Source organism: Hyaena hyaena, unplaced genomic scaffold (genome assembly GCF_003009895.1).
Source record: "Hyaena hyaena isolate Hyena2069 unplaced genomic scaffold, ASM300989v1 scaffold_1961, whole genome shotgun sequence".
NCBI lineage: Eukaryota > Metazoa > Chordata > Mammalia > Carnivora > Hyaenidae > Hyaena > Hyaena hyaena.
The window spans coordinates 120992-143234 of NW_024082600.1; the positions used below are offsets into that span (position 1 = coordinate 120992).

A 22243-nucleotide genomic window follows, 5' to 3' on the forward strand; every position below is an offset into this window, starting at 1 on the left:
GTCAGTCTTCCTCACTGTGGTCTTGCCAAAACTTGCTCCATCTCAGGTTATTTGTATTTGCATGTGTCTCTGCCTTGAGTGCTCTTCCACAAGGTCTTCATATGACTCGTTCCTTTTTGTCACTCATGTCTCAGCTCAAAAGCCATGTCTTCAGTATGGATTGCCTCTATCAACTCACGCATAGCTATCTATTTAAGCAAATTTGCCAAAACATACTGGAATTATACTGGGGGATTTTGTTTAACACATTATTAATCCTATGGTGGTAACACATGGGAGCTTACTAGAAATGCAGAATTGTATGCCCCACTCCACATCAGAGCATGTAGTTTAACAAGATCTCCAGGTGAACCCCATAGACATTAAAGCTTAAAAAGCAATGGTCTAACATGAAATGGCTAAAAGATTTCTTCTTTTCCTGTTAGTGATCATTAAAGAATAATTAACCCAACTGACAGTTTTAAACAATAGGGCTCTACAGTTAGGTACATGAATTCTATTGAATGTTGACTGCTTTAAATATAGTAGGTTATTTTAAAGCTCGTTTGCAGAAATCTTTCTCAAATGCTTGATTTAATGCTTTTCCTTTTGAATGTATATTGGTCTATTGGGAACATAATTAGATTCTTTTCTCAGGATTGGGTTACTTAAGCAGGTTAGGAATTTTCACAGATTTCTCTAATCCCAAGCCTTAAAATGAACACCTTTATAGAATTTCATCATGGTTTTAGCAGAAATATACATTTTTAAAGAATAATCATGCCATAGTCACCATAATTGTTTAAGCTCCTACATCATGTTGTTGTTAATGCACAAAATCTATTAGACATTAAATTGTGAACCAAGTTACCTAAGAGCAATTTTAAGTAAAAAGTCTTTTAATAAAGAGTGAACATTACAACACAATTTAAATAAAGTCATAAAGCCTTGAAATGCAATAAATGCTTTTTATTGTATGCTCATTTCAATGAGTAACATTTAGAAATAATAATCCCACATAACAATGACAATCTTATTTTACAGCGTGTACATCATTTACAGCCACATAACACACTATTTTAGATTTTCCAAATTTAATATTCTGAAGTTAAGAAAGATAAAAAATTTATTCTCAAGGAACAGATTCTTATCTGGTGCAAAAACAGAAAGGTGAACATTATTTAAAACGCAAAGCCACAATATAGCATAAAGTAAAATTACATTTTAGTTATGTTGAACAGCTGAGTGTAAACAAGAAGCAACTATAACTTAAAAGTACACATCATATGCATTACATTTATGAACAGGGTTTTTATTAAATTTCCCTAAACCAGCTTTTTATATTAAGCGCCATTTTGATTTGCAGCATGCTAACACAAAGCGTTGTTAAAGGGATGCATATTTTAAATTTTTACACTGTAAACTGAATATCCACCTCCCAACTCTATTGGCAGCATAGTGTTTTGTTAAATACTGCATATATACTGCCTCATATTGAAAATGCATGTCAATATGGTATATAGATTTTAAAAATCAAAATTTCCAATAATGGCATAAAATTGCACCTTTAAACATTAGAGCAAGTAAGATTAGAAAAATCATACTTGCTAAGACTACCCTAAAAAGAAACTTCTAAACATAGTATTTAAGAAAACTGTGTTCTCTCAGTTTAAACTTTAGATCATTAAGAAATATAGTGCTAACTTTATTTGGAACACTACTGTTGCATCTGTTTTAGAAAGCCATGTTTGACTCAAATATACTTTGTCATATATGCCATACTGAAAAATCAACTTGAACATCAGAAAAAAGGGAACTTTAATCCTAAAATTCACTTTAGACTTCAGGAAAGAATGCTATATTTTAAACATCCTATCCTGTGGTAAAATCTTAGCAGCTCTGAAATTCATTTTAATAGTATTGAATTAATATAAGCTGTTTTCCAGTGGAATTTCTTTTAATGAATACATAAAACCTTTGCCATTTCTGGAATTCAATTTTCAGGTACCACAAAAAAGGCTCAATGACTAAGTGACTGATGGATGACTAAATTTTATTTCCCCGCTTCACTTCTAAAATTGCATAAAAGTGGAGCTTGCTTGCCACAAAAAGCATTGCTAAACTCAATTGTGTATATTTTCAGAAGCATTGATCTCTAGTATGATCAGCCAAATAAAGTCATTGTCTTTGCTCTTCCCTTCTGTAGTTTATGCATATAATACTATTAAACAGACACTTAAGAGTTTTTCTGCAACCATTCTATGGTGCTTCTTAAATTTTTTAAGTAATTTTCAAAAGGATATAAGATCCCCTGTCATTTCAAATATTTCAAGATCTTTAATACAAAGAATGGAAAGTTATGATTTAGTATCAAGCTTTGGAACTAGATGAAACAGTTCATGAAATTTTCCTCCCATGTAGGGTATCATATTTTCTAAATAGCTTCTTTATTTATATTGATGTTATTACATAAGAGCCTCCTTGTGGTGCCTCATAATATGCTGATTTTTTTCTGATGGTCTTCGGAATCCCTTCTTGCAGAATTCACACCTGTGTGGATAGTCTTTTGTATGTATTGATATCACATGTCGTTTAAAGCCCGATGCATCTGTAGTGCTGTATTCACAATACTCACATTGGTAAATCTTCCTTCCAGTGTGGGTCTTCATGTGTTTTTTGAGTTCATTTTGTTGCCTGAACCCTCTCTTGCATCTTTTACATTTCAATGACTGATCCTTGGTATGAACTGAAAGGATATGACCACTAAGAATAAATGGATCTGATGTTTTAAAGTCACAGTGCCTACACTGATGAATCTTCCTACCCTTATGGATATCACTATGCTTTTTGAGCTCAGAAGGACGATGGAAACCTTTTTCACAGACCTCACATTTGTGAGGAAAATCCTTAGTATGGACAGATATGATGTGCCGCTTAAGGTCACTTGAGTTGGTGCTCTTATGATCACAATGAGGGCACTGGTGTGTCTTATGTCCTTGAAACAAATCCATATGGCGTTGAAGCTCCCTGTCATCACCAAATGCTTGAGGACAATGCTCACATTTGTATGGCAAATTGTTACCATGCTTAGACTTAATGTGAGTTTTCAGATTTGACTGATCTGCACACCTGAAGACACAATACTGACACTGATATGGCTTTTCACCAGTATGGGTTCTCATATGTTTCTTGAGTTCAGAAGGATGTCGAAAGCCCTTACCACACTCAACACAAACATGAGGAAAATTTTTGCTATGAACAGCCAGTAAATGTCTGTTTAACAGTCCTTGTTCTGCAGTTTCATAGTCACAGTATTTGCACTTGTGCATCTTCGGCTCCTTGTCTCTTAATATAAGTTTATTTGAACTCAGTGGACTAGCCTCTCTGTATCTTCGTGTGTATTCTGTAAATTCATGGGTTTTGTCAACTTTGTTTATAAGCTTATGGCTTTCCAAGTGGTTATGGAAACTCACTTTCTTGTTAGTTGTGAAGTCACAATCTGTGCACTGGTACTTTTTTCTCATCAAATGATCAGGATGATTCTTCATGTGTCTTTTTAAGAATCCCCTGGATTTAAACTTTTTTGTGCAAATATGGCAAGGGTATACTGTCAGGGGCTGTCCATCAGGGCCTATTATAACAGCTAGATAGAAAAAAATAAAATTGTGACATTTGGCCAGATTTTTTTAACGGGTTTTACAACAAAAATGCCAAAATTAGCTGACATTCACAATGTGAGAACTATACTAGTAGAATAAAATTCTGTAGAATAAAGTGCACATTAAAAGTGATTTATGATAAAATAGCTCATTAACAAGTAATGAACATCACTGTAGTATAGAGCATTCACGTGTCAAAATGTTATATACATTTTGTAAACTAGAAACAGGTGCCCTTTATTGTGAAGCCAACTTGAAAATTCTCTTTGCAAACATTTGGGTAAGGAGCATACAAGCATAGTTTTACTAAGCATCAAGCACTTAAAAAAATATTTAAATCAAATGCAAACAGGTATATGGGAGTGGGACTACATTATAACAATGGACTTCTTTTCCTTTGCTTACCAAAAAATGTTTCTACATTTCAAATTATTATAATATTCATAAAGTAAAGTATTAGTATTTTTACCTGTTTGCCACTGCCTGGTTTCTCCCCTTCTCCTCTTCTTGGCTTTTTGTTTAAGTACTTTATTTGTATTAATGCTATCACAAATTTGAAGGTACTGTGCTGCTGTACTACTTCTGCTTTCTAATGTTGAGTCCAAAGTATTTCCTGAAAAAAATTATAACACTAGTAAATTACATAATATTTAAATATAATATTTATACTTTTTGGTTTGGGTTAGATGAATTACTAGAGATGACATGGCATTAAGTTACAACTGTGGTACTAAATTTCACAAAGTATACCCATATTCTTTCTTTTATACCCTTACACAGACACACAGACACACACTGGCACACACACACACACACACACACACAACTGAAAACATTTTAAAAAAATATCATGTGAAATTAACTTTAAAATATCTCAATTTATCCATTCTAAAAGAATAAACTAATAAGGTGAATGTAATATGCAACACTGAATTTTATGACCCAAACAAAATATTGGCATCAGATCAATTTCTCACCAATGAAGTCTAATTAAAGAGATTAAGCAAAGAAATATACATATGTTAATGAACCAGTACAGTCATGGTGACCAAATGTAGTGTATAACAATAACAATATATCTCTTGTATATATGTTTTAGAATAATTTATTTAATGTAAAAAGTATTAAGATTGATTTTAAAGATTCAGATAGATGTGGCAGGAAATTTACCACACTTTTCAGTGGCATCAGTGTATACAGAATAAAGTACTTAATAAAATCTCAGTTCTCAAAAACTGGTTTTGTAATGCAATTTAGTTTAACAATGTAGACCTGAAAAGCCATTTAGCTTATGCGCTCTGATGTATCCTTCTCAGCAATTCCTCTGAAATTTATATTTAAATTTAGAATCAAATATCTCCTAAAGGTAGGAACAGAAGTGTCAGACATTTTATCATGAGGAAAAGTCTCCTTGCTTCAGAAAATAAAAAGAACTGTAACTTATGGAATAACACTACATTAAGGGAATTATAACTAAAAAGAAAAATGATGCTGAAGCATGGCGTTTATTTAACAGTTATACACATCTACTGGTTGCCACAGAATTAAGAAAACAATTCTGGGTGTGCCTGGGTGGCTCAGTCGGTTAAGTGTCCGGCTCTTGGTTTCGGGCTCGGGTCATGATCTCACAGTCTGTGAGCTTGAGCCCTGTGTCGGGCTCTGCACTGACAGTGTAAGCCTACTTGGGATTCTCTCTCCACCCCAACACTTTCTCCCCCTCTCTCAAAATAAATGAATAAACTTAAAAAAATAAAACTACAAAAAAAAAGAAAATAGTTATGCTCCAAGGGAGACACTGACAAGCAGTTCGTATCAAGGATAATTTTTACTTTAAAATAATTTCTATTTTAACCTCAGCTGCAGCAACTGCTTATGAGATATGTCTTTGAAGGCAAGGGAAACAAAACAAAAGCAAAAGTGAACTACAGGGACCATATGAAAATAAAAAGCTTCTGCATAGCAAACAATCAACAAAATGAAAAGACAACTGATGGAATGGGAGAAGATATTTGCAAATGACATATTGGATAAAGGGTTAGTATTCAAAATCTATAAAGAACTATCATACTCAACACCCAAAAAACAAATAACCCAGTGAAGAAATAGGCAAAAGTCATGAACAAACACACTTTTCCAAAGAAGACATCTAGATGGCTAACAGACACATGAAAAGATGATCAACATCACTCATCATTAGGGAAATACAAATCAAAACCACACTTGTCAGAATGGCTAAAATTAACAACACAGGAAACAACAGATGTTGGCCAGGATGCAGAGAAATGGAACGCTTTGGTGAGAATGCAAACTGCTGCAGCCATGATGAAAAACATGGAGGTACCTCAAAAAACTAAAAATAGAACTGTCTTATGTCCCAGCAATTGCACTATTAGATATTTATCCAAAGGATACAAAAATGCTGATTTGAAGGGGCTCATGTACTCCAATGTTTATAGCAGCACTACCAACAATAGCCAAATTATTGAAAGAGCCCGAATATCCATTGAGTGATGAATGGATAAAGATGTGGTATATATATACAATGGAATATTACTCAGCGATCAAAGAGAATACAATCTTGTCATTTGCAGCAACATGGATGGAACTAGAGTATATCATGCTAAATAAAATAAGTCAGGCAGAGAAGGATAAATATCATGTGATTTCACTCATATGTGGAGTTTAAGAAACAAAACAGGTGGACAAAGAGGGAGGGAAGGGAAAACAAGATAAAAAGAGAGAGGGAGGCAAACCATAAGAGACTCTTAAATACAGAGAACAAACTGAGGGTTGTTAGAGGGCTGTTGGGTGGGAAGATCAGCTAAATGGGTAATGGGTATTAAGGAGGGCATTTGTTGGGAGGAGCACTGGGTGTTTTATGTCAGTAATGAATCACTAAATTATACTCCTGAAATCGTTATTACATTATATGTTAACTAACTTGGATTTAAATAAAATTAAACTTTGTTAATAAATAAAAAATAAAACACCATTACAGTAAAAAAATAAAATAAAATCATTTCTATTTTATATTTTTCTCCATAGCAGCCCTTTATGATTCATGTTGTAAGTTGCCCAACATCTGTATCTTGAGATAAATTTAAAACGAACTGTACTTGCAGAATAACATGCATTATGTTTGTACATTAATTAATCAATTCCCCAAAGAAGAAAACTCCTATGTAACTGACTAGATAGATATGACTGGGCAAGTAAGAGTATAACCTATGTGTTTGCACTCAAAAACCAGTAACTGATTATTTTCCAACCACTATATAAAACTGGCTATTTAACTTACATCTCACATGTAATGCTCTCTCACCTGATGCTTGACAATCTTCATACCTCCTGGAAGCTCTTCTTTCATCTCCTAAAAAAAAAAGGCTAATTAAAATCTGATATGCTGAGTATAATCATTACTAGTGGATCACATCTTAATCTACAAAACTCTTACTTTGACCACTGTTCCTTGGATTAAACTTTTTTGTTGTTGCGTTCTTCCACTCCCATAGATTAGATATAATTTCACGCACTGAAAATAAGGGCTACTGTTAGCGTCCTTGGAACTGTTAAAATCTAGAACAATCTTACTTTATAAATAAAAATTGAGTAGATATTTCTGCAGAATACACTCAAAATTGAAGATGCTCAATAAATGACTTGAATGAATGAACCTTTGGAAAAATTGAGATAAGATAATGCATTTAAACACCAAAAATTTTCAAAGTAAAGAGTATACCTGGACCATCTTGTAAATTACGTAGGAATGAGGTTACATAGAAAGAAAAAAAAAAAGCTGATAAATTTACCTTCCATTAGATACTTTCTAGAAGAGCACACCTGGATTCTTGTTTCTTTTCAACCCCCCCCCATTCTTATTTGTGGTGTTAATACATGAAGTAAGTTTTTGAAACAGGGGAAGGATTAAATTTCAAGGATATTCCTACTTTAGAAAAATAAAACTTTTTATAGAACTAATTTATACAGGCAGGATTTTAAATAAGTCCTATTGAAAACCAGTAATGCGTTAAGCAAGGCTCATTTTAAATAACACAAGATATATGGTAGGAAGATCACTTACATAACAAGATTAATCAGTCCACAGCAAAACATTTTTTATTAGTCATCTCATGGGGGGCATTAGCACAGCATATTTAATGACCTAAAGGCTGATCAAATAGATATGTTATGTACTTAGCAGGTGAAAAAATGCCAGTGTCCTACCATATGCCGCAGCCCAGACAACAGGGATAATTGTTTTATTAACATCAGAGTCCTCAAGCTGAGTGTCAGGGAGAGAAGTTCCTTCCTCTTCCCCTACAATGACTTCCATGTAAACTTCATCTGCTATTTCAGCGCAACCTAAATTTTAGAAATAATTGCTTGTTTATAACCCCAAATATTTAATAAATGGGTAAAAAATTCCAAACAATTTAAATTTTTCCAACTGTCAAGGTTTCAATTTGGTTAATTTTAAAATTACATGAGGCACTTTGGAGACTAGTGCCACTAGGAGACAATCATTTATTAAAACTCTTATTCTCCTCTTAGAACATATCCTATGAAAATGACTTTTAGAGTATATAAAACATGTGCGCTTGAAATATATTGACTAATTTTATAGTCCATTGGACATTATGAATTTGTAAAAAATTTTGCAGTTCATAATTCTGCTTGATTTATCTTTGGAACTCAGAAAGCGTTTCCTGTAGAATCAATACTAGAAAGTGGTCCTTGCTACCCCACATACTATAACAAATGCAGGTGTGTACATGCAATGAAAAGTAATCAAAAATACTAGTAATTGAAAAAATTTAAAAAATAATCAAACTCATATATATATATATATAACATAATGTATATATAAGTATAAGCTGGTCCTCATGAATATGTGGACACCCTTTAACAGGCAAGATTTTCAGAGACTCTGCTGAGAAATAAACGCATTAAGTGAGACTAATTTTTTTAAAAACATAGTATTGGAATAAAAAAATATAAACCTAGAGGGTCATTTAGTATATTTTATGTGACATAATCATTTCGATTTAAGCTGTTAGGTAAAAAATTGGCTTGAATTTATGCTTTTCCTTTGATTCACATTTTGGGGTCTTCTATTAACTATGGAAGAAATGTGGAAAAAATATGAGAAAAAAGTGTGCCTCTTCTCCCAAGTTTGCCTTTTTTCAATTAATGAGAAAGAGACACTGGTCTAAGCTTTCCACTTAGACAAGGAATTCTGGCATAAGTTAACTTAAGCTTCAGTCTCGCAACTTTTATTGTGCCTCTTTACTGACCAATGAGTAAAAATAATAATAATAATAATAATAATAATAATAAAGAATTTAAAGACCAAGTAGAAATTATTTCATTTAACACTTTTCCTCTCCAATCAAATCCTCTAGACTTACTTGTTTTTAGATTTTCAACTGTGGTGTATTATTCATGTTTGGGATTGGAATTCAGCTTCCCATGGTTTCTAGGGAAGGAAATCTGAGGCATGAAGATCAGAGCACAGTCTAGGAAAAGCTGAGTGTTACCTAGGTAATGCACTGAAGTGGAGGCTTTTGCCATTCTGGGACAACACAAAATAGTTTTGTCTCAACATGGCAAGAAGACAGAAAAAGCCTTAGGGAGCACTACATTCTTACACTGAGGTGAGAAGAAAGTAGGCAAAGTGTAACATGCCCTCATAAAGAAACGGGCTGCATGGCAGGAAAAGAAATCTGAGGAGTTATTTTCACCCTATGGTACTCAGCCCCAAGAAACCTTAAGCAGCAACTACTTGGAGACCATCAAAGGAATAATAAGTAAAGACCCTGGGACCCTAAATTACTTGGAAGAATACTTACTCATTTAATCCTTCAGTGACAGAAGGAGAACAACCAGGTAGCCTTTCCACTGCTAAATCCAGAGATAGGCCAACAGTGTTCACTGCCATGTGGAAAGAACGCTGGCAGTGGAGTTAGATAGCTAAGAGTTGAAATCTTACATTCTTCACTTAATATTAAAATGATATTGGGCAATTAACTTCTCTGAACACTTTTTCCTCCCATAAAACAAAGATAATACCACCTACCTCAGAGACGAGTTGTATTAAATATTTATGCAACATATCCAATAACACAGACAAAATAGATTCCCTTCGCTATGTATCTGTGGGCTCCAATGAAGTCAGGAACTGTATGTTGTGTATCTCTGTATTCCTAGTATCTGAGACATAGCATTTCATGTTTGCTGATTTGGAAAACACATGTATGCATGAATGGTCAAAAGGACCCTTTCCTTTTAAATTAATTACAATAAAGGTCTGAATTATTTTATTTAACTTTGTTTCTATATAGTGTTTATATCTCTGATATTGCTTATTTTTTTAAAGAATGCATGATGGCTACTGATAAGTCACTACAGTGCCCCTTTTTCTTACTAATATCATCTTCTTCTTGAGAAGAATCTTTAACTGCCATGTAAACCATCTTCTCCCGCTGCATTCGGCTCTGGTCAAGCACTCCAGCTACAGAATGTCCACTGGTGTACTCACTCTCTGTGACAATTTCTGTTCCACCTTAAAAATTAGATCACATATCAATATAGAGAAATATCATGAAATAATTCCCTAAATTAATAAGGAAGATATATAAGAAATATTTTCCTTTAGAAAAATATTCCCCAAAATATTCCAATATAAATTTCTAAGTGTCAAGAGAATTTCTTATAAATTACACTCTAAATGTTCAGTAATCACTGAGAAATAACAACAAATGTTAACATTTACATCACACTTATATGCCAAGCACTATAGAAGTCTTTAATATGTATTTTGCCCATTTAATTCTCACAATAGCCTTATGAGGTAGTTACTATCATCATGGCCATTTCATGGATGAGGAAACTGAGGCAGGAGGTTAAGTAACTCACCAATAACCACTCAGCTAAATTGCAGAACTAGGATTAAAACCCAAGCAGCCTGTCTCTAAGCCTGTTCTTAAATTCTTATTATAACTCCCTACTCTAAATCAAAACCTCTCCACTCATTTGTTTTGATAATCCAAACCATAACATTCTACTTATGTTGTAAGAATCCAAGAATTTTCTGCATTCCTGCTTATTCCCGTACAATTTTTTAATATTCTGTCCCAAAGAAGCCAATATAACAACCTGCACTGGGGTGCCTGGGTGGCTCAGTTGTTAAGCCTACAACTTTGGCTCAGGTCATGATCTCATAGCTCATGGGTTTGAGACCCAGACTCTGTGTTGACAGCTCAGAGCCTGGAACCTGCTTAGGATTCTGTGTCTCCCTCTCTCTCTGCCCCTCCCTCGCTCGCACTCTGTGCCTCTCTCTCTCAAAAAAAAAAAAAAAAATATATATATATATATATATACACAGAAAGAAAGAACGAAAACCAATGAAAAATCTGAGCTTTAAAGATAATCTTAGAATAGTCATCAGAAAAGAATAAGTTTTCAATCATAAGTATAGTAGCAATAAGTTAAAATTAGTTTTTATACCTATTTCAACATCGTCTTCAGCCTCAGCTTTAAATATATACACTTTTATTACTTCTGAACCAAATCCATCTTCTTTAACATCTTCTTGTGAACCATCACTGGCAATTTTTAATGGTGTGTTCCCCATATGCTCTAATTTTTCCCCAACATCATCCACTGTAAAATATAAAGAAGAAACTATTTTAGTCAAAAAGTACAACTGATATTTAGTGGATGTCCTAAGAGCAAAACAAAATGTGTTGTACACCTATCCAATATACTCACTTTATGACCTATTATGCAACTACTGAAAGTGGTATGTTTCATGAAAAAACAATATATAAGATCAGATATACTACATGATTGTTACTACAAAATAAACTTATTCATATATTTTAATTTACATATATTAAATACTTAATAACCATAGAGCAATAATTAAGATGATTTGGGAATGATCACATAATCATCCATTATATTCAACATTTTAAGTTAAATTCTAACAACAGAGTTAATAACAGAAAAAAATCAAAACATAAAATACATAGTACTCCAAAAATAATCTCACATCAACAATTCCCAAACTAAATAGGAGTATTTCTAAAACCAATCAGCATATGGAATTCAGAATTAAAAAAAAAAGATGAAACAGCACCTGAATGATTTTTTAAAAAGGCTTTTCAGAAATTATAAAAGCAATATCTTAATACTCTTCATTTCTGTTGAGTCAATGGAAGACAGCTTCAAACCAGAAATGTTGTATAATTCTATATTTACTAACATATGCTAGACTTCAAAATCATACAGAAAGGTAAAGCAACAGTATTTGACAGTATTATACATTTAAGTATACATAAAATTTTGGTTGTCTACAGTCTTTAAGAATAACACTTATTTTCACATGAATACTATGCACAAACCATGCAATAAGTATGTTAACAAATTTTGTACTTTAACCATAAGTACTAAACGTATATTCCCTCAAATATTATATGCCTACTATTTTTATTTCAATGCTGTACTTATAAAAATTGAAATGTAATCTAATTGAAAATCTGCTCCTTCCTATTATGCATATTAGACCATCATATATGGAACATAAAATCCTAAAGCCTCTGACTATATCTAAAGAATTCCAGAACTACTGAAAAAAGAATAAACGGACATAAAAATTATTAATTCAAGACTCTTAAAAAATAAATTTTGGGGTGACTGAATGGCTTATTCGTTTAAGCTTCTGACTTCGGTAGAGGTCATGATCTCAAGGTCCGTGAGTTCAACCCCCGTGTCAGATCTGTGCTGACAGCTCAGAGCCTGGAGACTGTTTCAGATTCTGTGTCTCCTTCTCTCTCTGCCCCAGTCCCACTCATGCTCTATCTCTCTCTGTATCTTAAAAATAAAAGTTAAAATTTTTTAATAAAATAATAAAAGAATTTTAAGAATATTTAAATGGGTTAAAGTCTAGATGTCCCTTACCTCCATTTTAAATGTGATACATACAAATTGAAAAATATTCTTTTGGCCTTTCAAAATGGTGGAAAACAAATTTCAGAAATTCTTTTTCCAATGCAAATCTACTTTAACTTTGTGATTAAATATAAATGATTCCATACTATTTAAGAGTTCAAAAACTTTGTCTATGAAAGAAAAGACCTAAATGATCAAAATAGAGTAAATATTTTCATTCCAACATAGACCCTAATCTTATTACTGCATTTTCTAACAATTTTTTCTACAATAGGACAGACTAAACTGAAAGAAAAAAAGATGAAATATCTGATAATATCGATTTAATAGCCACTTTTTAAATTATGCTGAGAACAAACTGAGGACTGATGGGCGTGAGGAAGAGGGGAAGATGTGCATGGAGGAGGGCACTTGTGGGGATGAGCACTGGGTGTTATATGGAAACCAACCTGACAATAAACTATTTGTAAAATAAACAAATAAATAAATAAATAAATAATGTTGAATAAACAATGGCATCACAGATGAAAATTAATAGAGGCAAGGTAAGCTTTCAGAAAATGTTTTCTCATTCCTGAAAGTAAACACACAGGATACCAAAAAAACTCAAAAAGTGTCCAAAATATGAATTTCTTAGGTTGGAATAACTTATAGTAAATTAATGAAATACTGAAAATACTCTCATTTAATCAATACTGCTTTATTATCATTCAATGGTTTAAAGTGATCATAGTTACTTCTGGAACAAATTGAATTCAAACTACAATTCAAGAAATTAAAGCCCATGAAATGAAATACACATTTTTTGGGTCACTTCTCAGTAGTTTTGTACCATAAGTTTTGCTTTAAGTATTGAAGTAACTGTTGCTATCCTGATCCCATTTATATCTTAAGGTCATCCATGATTTAATGTATCCATTATTTTCTACTTAGATTCCTCAGAATGAATAACTTTGAAATTTATTGAGTTGCCAAACTTGTTTTGAGTTTTAAGATTATAGAAGATGATAAAGTTATCAAAACGTTAGTGTGCAGTTTTAAGAGATCAGCCATCAACTTCACCAAGAGTTATTCTATATTCTTTTTTTTTTTTTTTAACTTATTTCTCAGAGAGAGAGACAGCATGAGCAAGGGAGGGTCAGAGAAAGAGGGAGACACAGAATCTGAAGCAAGCTCTAAGCTCTGAGCTAGCTGTCAGCACAGAGCCCGACATGGAGCTCGAACACAGGAGCCGTGAGATCATGACCTGAGCCGAAGTCAGACACTCAACATACTGAGCCCCCCAGGTGCCCCTATTCTATATTCTTTGTATAGAAAGTACATAGGCCCGCAGGTCGCTGCTTCCTTGCTGCCATGGGGGAGTAGGGGAAAAATAGTTGGGGAGAGGGAGGGAGGCAAACCATGAGAGACTCTTGAATGCTGAGAACAAAACTGAGGGCAGATGGGGATGGGGGGAGGGGAAGGGGGGTGATGGGGATGGAGGAGGGCACTTGTGAGGATGAGCACTGGGTGTTATATGGAAAAACTTGACAATAAACTATTTTAAAAAAAGAAGGTATTTAGGCAACAAATATTTAATGGGGGATCAAGTGATTTTAGAAATGGATCCTCAAAGACTCTTAATGCAAATAATACTAAAAATACTCCAAATTAAGGCTTAACCTTTTTGCTTATAAGGCCTGCAATATCCAAGTCCCACAGTGTTGTTTTTTTTAACCCACCAGACATTCCAGACAGTAATAGCAAGTAATATTATACACATCACAGAATTCTACTGGTGCTAAATGTAACATAAAATAGTAAGATGCATTGTTGACAAGTTTGTTAATGTTTGATATTCTTTTATATAGCTCAATAGCACAATTTGATTAAAAATTCAATATAGCATTCCTCTTAAAAACTAAGTAGGCTTTTTACTGCACTCCTTTTATGTTACATTTACCAAAATTATATCATGGATATGTTATTATCAGTATAGAATATATTGATGTACTACAGAGATGAGGTCAGGGAATATGTAAATAATTTGTATTTCACAGCACTAAAACAAACAAAAGTTACTAAGATTGCAAAGGTGGTCCACTCCCAAGTGTATGCCCAAGAAATCCGAAAACATGCCTGCACAAAATCTTATACATGAATCTTCAGAGCAACATTATTCATAATAACCAAAAGGTAGAAATATCATATGTCTATCAACTGATAGATAAATAAAATGTTTATTCTTATAATTAAATATTAGTAATGAAAAGGAATAAAATACTGAAACATGCTACAATATGAATGATCCTTGAAATATTATACTAAATGAAAGAAGCCAGATACAAAAGGCCACAAATTACATGACTTCCTTTATATGACATGTTAAGAATAGGCAAATCTATAGAGACAGAAATGGGATTGCTGGTTGCCAGAGGAGGGGGAGTGGTATGTGGCAGAAGGGTGACTGCTAAAGGGCATGGGGTTTCTTTCTAGAGCAAAGAAAAAAATTCTAAAATTGATTGTGGTGATGTTTATACATTGCTGTGGAATATACTAAAAACCACTGCACAACTTAAATGGTGAATTTTATGGCATGTGAATCATATCTTAATAAAGTTGTTATGTTAAAAAAATACAAAGGTGCTACCTTTTCTTTTTTACCCTTGAAATTGGTGAGATTTGATGACATCTCCCATAATGATCGTACCAAGACATTTTGCTTTTTACAAGATTGTGTTCCCAAAAGAAATATACAGTAAAACCTTGGTTTGGGATCATAATTTGTGCCAGAAACATGCTTGTAATCCAAAGCACTCTTACATCAAAGCGAATTTCAAGAACCATTGGCTCAATTGAGATCATGTGATGTGCGGCATCACGTACTACTCATATCGCAAGACACTGGTTGTTTATCAAGTTAAAATTTATTAGAAATGTTTGCTTGTCTTGCGGAACACTTACAAAACAAGTTACTTGCAATCCAAGGTTTTGCTGTAAACTGATTTTATAGGTAAAAAAAAAAAACAATTTGAAGGCATTATATTGGTTCATTATTTAATGGAACTTCCCTCTTCCAATAAAGCTTTTATAAAGATCTTATGGATGTCAGTTATTTTTAAAAAGCACAGCTAGGATAATTTTAGATATGGTTACTCTACATTACTTTACGGGTTACTTAGCCTAAGTGGGAGAGCCTAACCATCTGCTAAGATAAACAATCTGTGACATTTGGCCTGAAAGGGGAAAAAGTTCAGATGTACCTCAGACATGAAAGAAAACAAATTCCCTACCTCTAAAACTTACCTATGATAAGAGTTCCTTATAGGAATATTAAAGGGCCAGGAATAAGACAAAGGTCTGTTTTAAATCCTCAACTTATCTCTTAGATATTTTGCAAATCTCTATCTTGGAAAGAAAAACAGAGAAGAGGACTTTTTAAATTAACACTGAGGCCGTAAGGCAATTTATTCTCTTCACTACTGTAAGATTCAATGGCCAAGAGAAACCAAGAGGTAAAGAAAATGAAGTGAAGATTAAGAGATGAAGGGGAAAAAAGGGGAAAATTGAATCAAAAGAGAATAAAATACAATGAATGAAAATGGTAAGGAAAAGTAACTAGTTCCAATTTGAGTATAATGTTATTATAAAAATGGTCAAAGATCTGGGTGGTAGGAAAATGGATGATAGAAAAAAATTTAATTTTTGTACATTCCATTTTCCACAATAAAAAACTGCTTAAGTTTTTCTGTTTTTGTTGCTGTCTTTACTAACTATTAAGGAGTTAATTAATTTTCAGTCTAATTTTCCCCTAAAATGATCCTACAGCAGTCCCAGTATTTGAGCAATACAACATTCTTTATAATCTTCAGTCTACTACTATTAGAGTAGAAAGATAAAAGTCCTTTTTATTTGACATATGTGGGTATAAAGACAAAGACTGTGAATTAAGTTTTCTAGAAACTCTTTCAGAAAAAAACTTTTACAGAATCAAATCATAAAAGATATGTTAAGGTGTGACAATTCACAAAACATATAATGTCTAAATTTTAAACTACTTTAATATTAAAGAGTTCAACTTGACAAGTACTCTTTTTTAAAATGTTTAGTTATTTATTTGGAGAGAGAGAGAAAGAGAGTGGTGGAGGAACAGAGAGAGAGAGAGAGAATCCTAAGCAGACTCTGTGCTGGTGCAGAGCCCACCATGGGACTCGATCCTATGAACTGTGAGATCATGACTTGAGCCAAAATCAAGAGTCCGCACTTAACTGACTGAGCCACCCAGTCACACTGACAAGTACTCTTTTAAAGGCACAATATTATTTTGGTACCAGAAAGGCTACCAACTTTTGTCACACGATTTTATATAATCATAACCATAGTTGTTGTTTTTTTTTTTTTAACATCAGGTTGACATACATATGGAATTGCCTTAGTAATTGACATCAATTTAGAAAGATGTAATAACAATTTGCACGGACAGTCTTTTAGTGGCTTAAATCATTCCCTTAAAAACAATGTAAATATTCACCTTCAAAAGTGATTGTAGAGGAAAAAAACTTAACATGCTATACTTCAGAATCATATTTACAAATTAAATATAATTTGTTTTTAGTTTTAAATTCACTGATACATATAACATACAATCACTTTCTACACACATACACATTACTCTACCTGTTGATGCCCTTCCCAACCAATCCTTTTTATTTTAAAAAGAAAAGAAAAATCCACCATGAAAAAGTGAAGTTTATCTAATTTTTATTACTTCCAGCATGATCCCTTCAAATTTTATAAAGAACAGACCCACTTCTTCCTCATGCTCCATCAATAGCTCATCATGAGATTTTTATTACTGTTGCTGTTCAGGCAAACCCACCACTTAAAATGAGAACAAGATATTACTATCTTCCTCCTTCAGAAAGAATGTTTTAAAGACATCATAAAGCAATCTAAAATAAATACATTAAAGTATTTTTCACACAAAATATACACACACATATTTAGACAAACAGAAAATAAACACAGGGAGAATTGCAGAATACAATCTGAGTTTAAGATTTCCTTTTCAAGTATTTGATAAAAAAATAATTACACATTTCTTAATATATTATACTTAAATTCCTAAGCAAAATTCCACTGACAACTCCAGTACCTACCACATTAAAAAGCAAGCAATGGCTGCATAAAATAAACTTCCCATTTTGAAATGTACATATTTACCATTAAAAGTTTATCAGTTAATGTTCTGGTTGAACCTTCCTTTCTGTTCTAATATATTAATAAATTACATTAATTTACCTAATTGTGGTATGAACTTTCATTGAATAAATTAAAAATATGGACAAGTTCAAAAAGCACCTCAACAACACAGCTTTGAAGAAAAATATTTTGCAAAAAAAATTATCCTCGTGTCTTTTATTGAATAGATCCTCCATCCCAGAAAACCTTTCCAGGTTATATATAAATCAATCTCCCAAGTAATTATGTAATTTTGTTTCACTTACAAGATATCATTAAGTAGTCTTCAGAAGTGCTCTTGACATCATCATCATCATCGTCATCATCATCATCATCATCATCTTCGGTTTTGATAGTAACTGAAGAACCAGGAACACCACCAGCTGCTTGAATCACAGTTTCTGTATCCGAATTAGTTACAAGAACCTCCTCTGATACCATTGTGGGAGAGTCAACTCCTGAAACACAATCTTGGACCACATGTTCCAAGTGTCCATCAGGACCAGTAACAAGGTCAGCCACAAAAACCTGCTCAGGTACTCTAACGGTTTCTGTAATTAGCTCAGAAGTTAAGATATGATCACTATCATCTTCCTCTAAATCTTCTTCAATAGCAACATCAGCTTCAAGTACAGCTTCAGGAACAATTACCCCTTCTGTTACTACATCAGTCTCAGTGATGATATCAGGTCCATGGACAACTTCAGCTGCAAGGCCATGATCAAGAGTTATCCCATCATCTGTGACAACATCAGAAACTAGTACAGCCTCAGGAACTGAAACAACAATATGGTCTCCATCGATATGCGCAGTACCAGCCATTCCAGCCACTATAATACAAACAATTATCCAAAAAAAGTAAAGTTATTTTATTAATTAAAAGTACTATAATATATTTAATTATGTCAGATGACATAAAACATTTTCAAAATATGAAATCGTCCTTGCCAAACTATCATCTTAAAAATTCACTGACAATTTAACTGCAATAAAACCCATCACCAGGGGCATCTGGCTGGCTCAGTTGGCAAAGCAGGTGACTCTTGATCTTGGGGTTGTGAGTTCAAGTCCCACCTTCTGTGTAGAGCTTACATTAACAAAACAAAAACAAAAACACAAAACATCACCATCCACGAATTGGGGTGGGGGTAAGTGAAAGTAATGTTAGTAAAATCTAAATTAAGAACTTAAAAATAATGCACTTTATTTTCATGTAAAACATAAAAACCACAATGAGATATCACTACATTAGAACAGCTAACATAAATGAACAATAACACCACAGGTTAGTGAGGATACAAAGAAATGATCTCTCATATGCTACTGGCAGAAATGTAAAATGGTAGTAACCACTCTGAAAAATATATGGCAGTTTCTTAAAAAACTGACCATGTATTTACCATACAACCCAACATTTACACTCTAGGGCATTTTCCCCAGAGATATTAAAATATGTGTCTACACAAAAAAACACTATAGATAAAAATCCATAACAGGTCATTGTGGCTATGACACATAGTAACAAAAAAAAATGAAAGCAACCCAATTGTGCTTCCAGCAGATAAATGGTAAAACCAAATCTGGCACATCTCTATCATGGAATACTACTCAGCAAAAAAAAAAAAAGGGACAGACTATTGATACATTCAACACCTGAATGAATCTCCAGAAAATTAATGCCAACTACTAAAGGTTATGATACTATATAATGTATAAATGGAATCATTAATGTAACATTCTCAAAATTATAAACTACAGAGATAGACAACAGATTAGCAGCTGCCAAGAGTGGGAATGTGTGTAAATAAATATATTGGCATAGTTTCTACGTTGGCAGAAATTTAAAGAGAAACTGATACAGGCTACAACATCAATGAAACTTGAAAAACTACACTAAGTGAAAGAAGCCAGACACAAAAGGCCACATATGGTATGATTCCATTAATACGGAATGTCTACAATAGGTAAATCCATAGAACTATTAGTGATTGCCTAGGTCTGGAGCAGGGTAGGGGGTGACTGCTAATGAGTATTAGGTTTTATTTTTCCAAGGACAAAATGTTCTAAAATTAGGTAGTGGTGATGTTTGTACAACTCTGTGAGTATAATAAAACCACTGAATTGTATTCTTTAAAATGGGTGGATTGTATGGTATATGAATATTTATCTCAATAAAAACAAGATAAAAGGATGTACATAATGTATTTCAATATGTTTATTCTACTTCCCTAGCAACTAAAAGGAAGTAAAGTATCAGATGTAATAGGGGATTAACTAAACCTTAAAACACTGAAGAGGAAGAAGGAAAAAAAAGGTAAGAGGAGCATCAAGGAAATATTCACCAGCACTAAATGGATGCTATTTTCAATTTTTGATAGGAATCAGGCTTTACTTGCTAACAGGCAACTTCAGGAGTGAAGGGCGTCTGGCAATTCAATTCACCAAATGCTACAGGGGATGTTAAATTTTGTATCATATGGAGAAAATACTGTATTTGTTTTTCCATTTCTAAGATATCTTATTTTTAATTTTTTAATGTTTATTTTTGAGAGAGAGACAGAGTGCAAGTGGAAGAGGGGCAGAGAGAGAAGGATACAGAATCTGAAGCGGGTTCCAGGCTCCGGGCTCCCAGCTGTCAGCACAGAGCCTGACGCGGAGCTCAAACTCATGGACCACGTGATCATGACTTGAGCTGAAGTCGGACACAACTGACTCAGCCACCCAGGCGCCACATAAGATATCATATTTTTCAAAGGCAAAAAATTAAAGGCGACGTTTCAACCAAAACTTATTTACCATACTGAAGTTCAAGTGTCCAGTATTTTAAAAACTACCTCCAAGCAATGAATTCACAACATTTGCTGTTAAAACTTAACTTTTGAATTCTTTGTCCTTCTTGTAAAATTCATTCTTGTACTTTTTTCACCCCAAATCACTTCTAAGTAATTCCTAATCAATACAATGGACTTCTGATTCATTTAGCAGAATGAATCACTGATTGCTTTCTACTTCATCAATTAACTACATAGTCATCTTGATTTCTACCATATTCAATCTTGATCTTTATTCATCAGACAGAAGTGTCATGAAATCATAGAACTGGAGAGGACCTTAAATGTTATCTGGTCCAATCCCCTCACAAATCTAAATTAAGTAATTTGCTCAAGTTTACACGGATAGTTAATAGGACTACCGAGACTAGAATACAGTTCTTCTGATTCTTATCACTGTAGGCTTTACAACAAGGGGGTAAAATAACATATTCAACCACGTTAATGTGAAAACAGTAGTAACATTTTCTTATTTGAGAAAAGTATCACTAGTTGTAATCCTCCATCCCTAATATCCTCTTTGACAATTCCACAATACCTTGTGTTTTTTGTTTATCCCTATTTACTATTTGTTTTTTCTACTCTCACTCCACCATCCTATCCCTGCCTCTAATATTTCAGATACCTCAATCTCTTCTATAATTCACATCGACCCTTCCCAAATTCACTGTTGGCTGTTATAGAGTTTTAACATCTTTATGAAAATAACACTGTTAAGAGGCTACTGAAAAACTTGACCACAAAAGCATAGAATCTTTTCTTTTTTAAAAAAAAGAGGAAAAACTAATGCTATTAGAAACAACTTTCTGAAGATATTGCATCAAAATATAATTAATCACCTAATGCATGATTTTCTTATATCACTATGTAAGCATCTAACTTCTTTGAAATGACTGAAATTACTATATAAGCATCTAACTTCTTTGAAATGACTAAAGTTTTATTAACAAAGCAACTTAAAATGTATTTTAGAAAACTAATTTAATATTTCCTATATTCAAGAACTTATGTGGTTAATTATGTAAGCTGAATTTTTTCATTGTCCATGCCACATTACTACTATATTCCAAGTTTCCTTAATTCAGCCTTCCCACGAAATTTTAAGAATGATTTTTAAGTAGACTACTGACACATAGCTTTTCTTTAGGAAAATGAGCCCTACAAATATACTTTCCTAGCAAAAGAACAACTTTTCATAAATTCTCCCCTTCCTCAACAGTTTTGATATTAAAAAACTGATTAAAAAAAAAAAGAAAGAAAGAAAAATACAACAAAGAAAATGCTTTACCAAAATCCTGCATAATCATGGTATGGGCCATTCTACAGTCTGATGTGTGCAATCCAAGACCTCCACCTCCTGAATCCATACTTAGCAAAGTTCATTCACAAATCTCTGTAAAAGAAACGGTTTTTAAATAGTTTAAATACATTTAGGTCAAAGTCAGTTGTTCTGAGGGAAAAAAAAAAATGCAATGGAAAGTATGCCTCAGAACCAAGTATGCAAGTCTCATTATGAAAGAGAAGAAAACAACCCAAAACCTCGAGATTACAGATTAGATGCTTTATGTGAAAAGCATATGTAAAAGAAGAGCTAAGTGAAAT

At 33.2% G+C, this 22243-nt stretch overlaps 1 protein-coding gene across 3 annotated transcripts; it reads right to left on the reverse strand.

The window, feature by feature from the left end:
* Nucleotides 1–963: 963 nt before the first annotated feature.
* On the reverse strand, nt 964–22028 carry ZNF711 (zinc finger protein 711). 3 transcript variants are annotated; one of them, XM_039225192.1, is made up of 8 exons: nt 21930–22028; nt 18077–18640; nt 11145–11300; nt 10063–10200; nt 7093–7170; nt 6961–7008; nt 4108–4251; nt 964–3622 (listed from the first exon to the last, which is right to left on the reverse strand). In XM_039225192.1, the coding sequence occupies exons 1-8, from the start codon at nt 22006–22008 to the stop codon at nt 2445–2447; spliced, it is 2385 nt and encodes a 794-aa protein (XP_039081123.1). In that variant the 5' UTR covers nt 22009–22028; the 3' UTR covers nt 964–2444. The 3 variants fall into 3 exon arrangements, with proteins under 3 accessions (XP_039081123.1, XP_039081122.1, XP_039081124.1); XM_039225191.1 differs by lacking the exon at nt 7093–7170 and adding an exon at nt 7863–8000; XM_039225193.1 differs by lacking the exon at nt 7093–7170.
* Between the last annotated feature and the right edge of the window lie 215 nt (nt 22029–22243).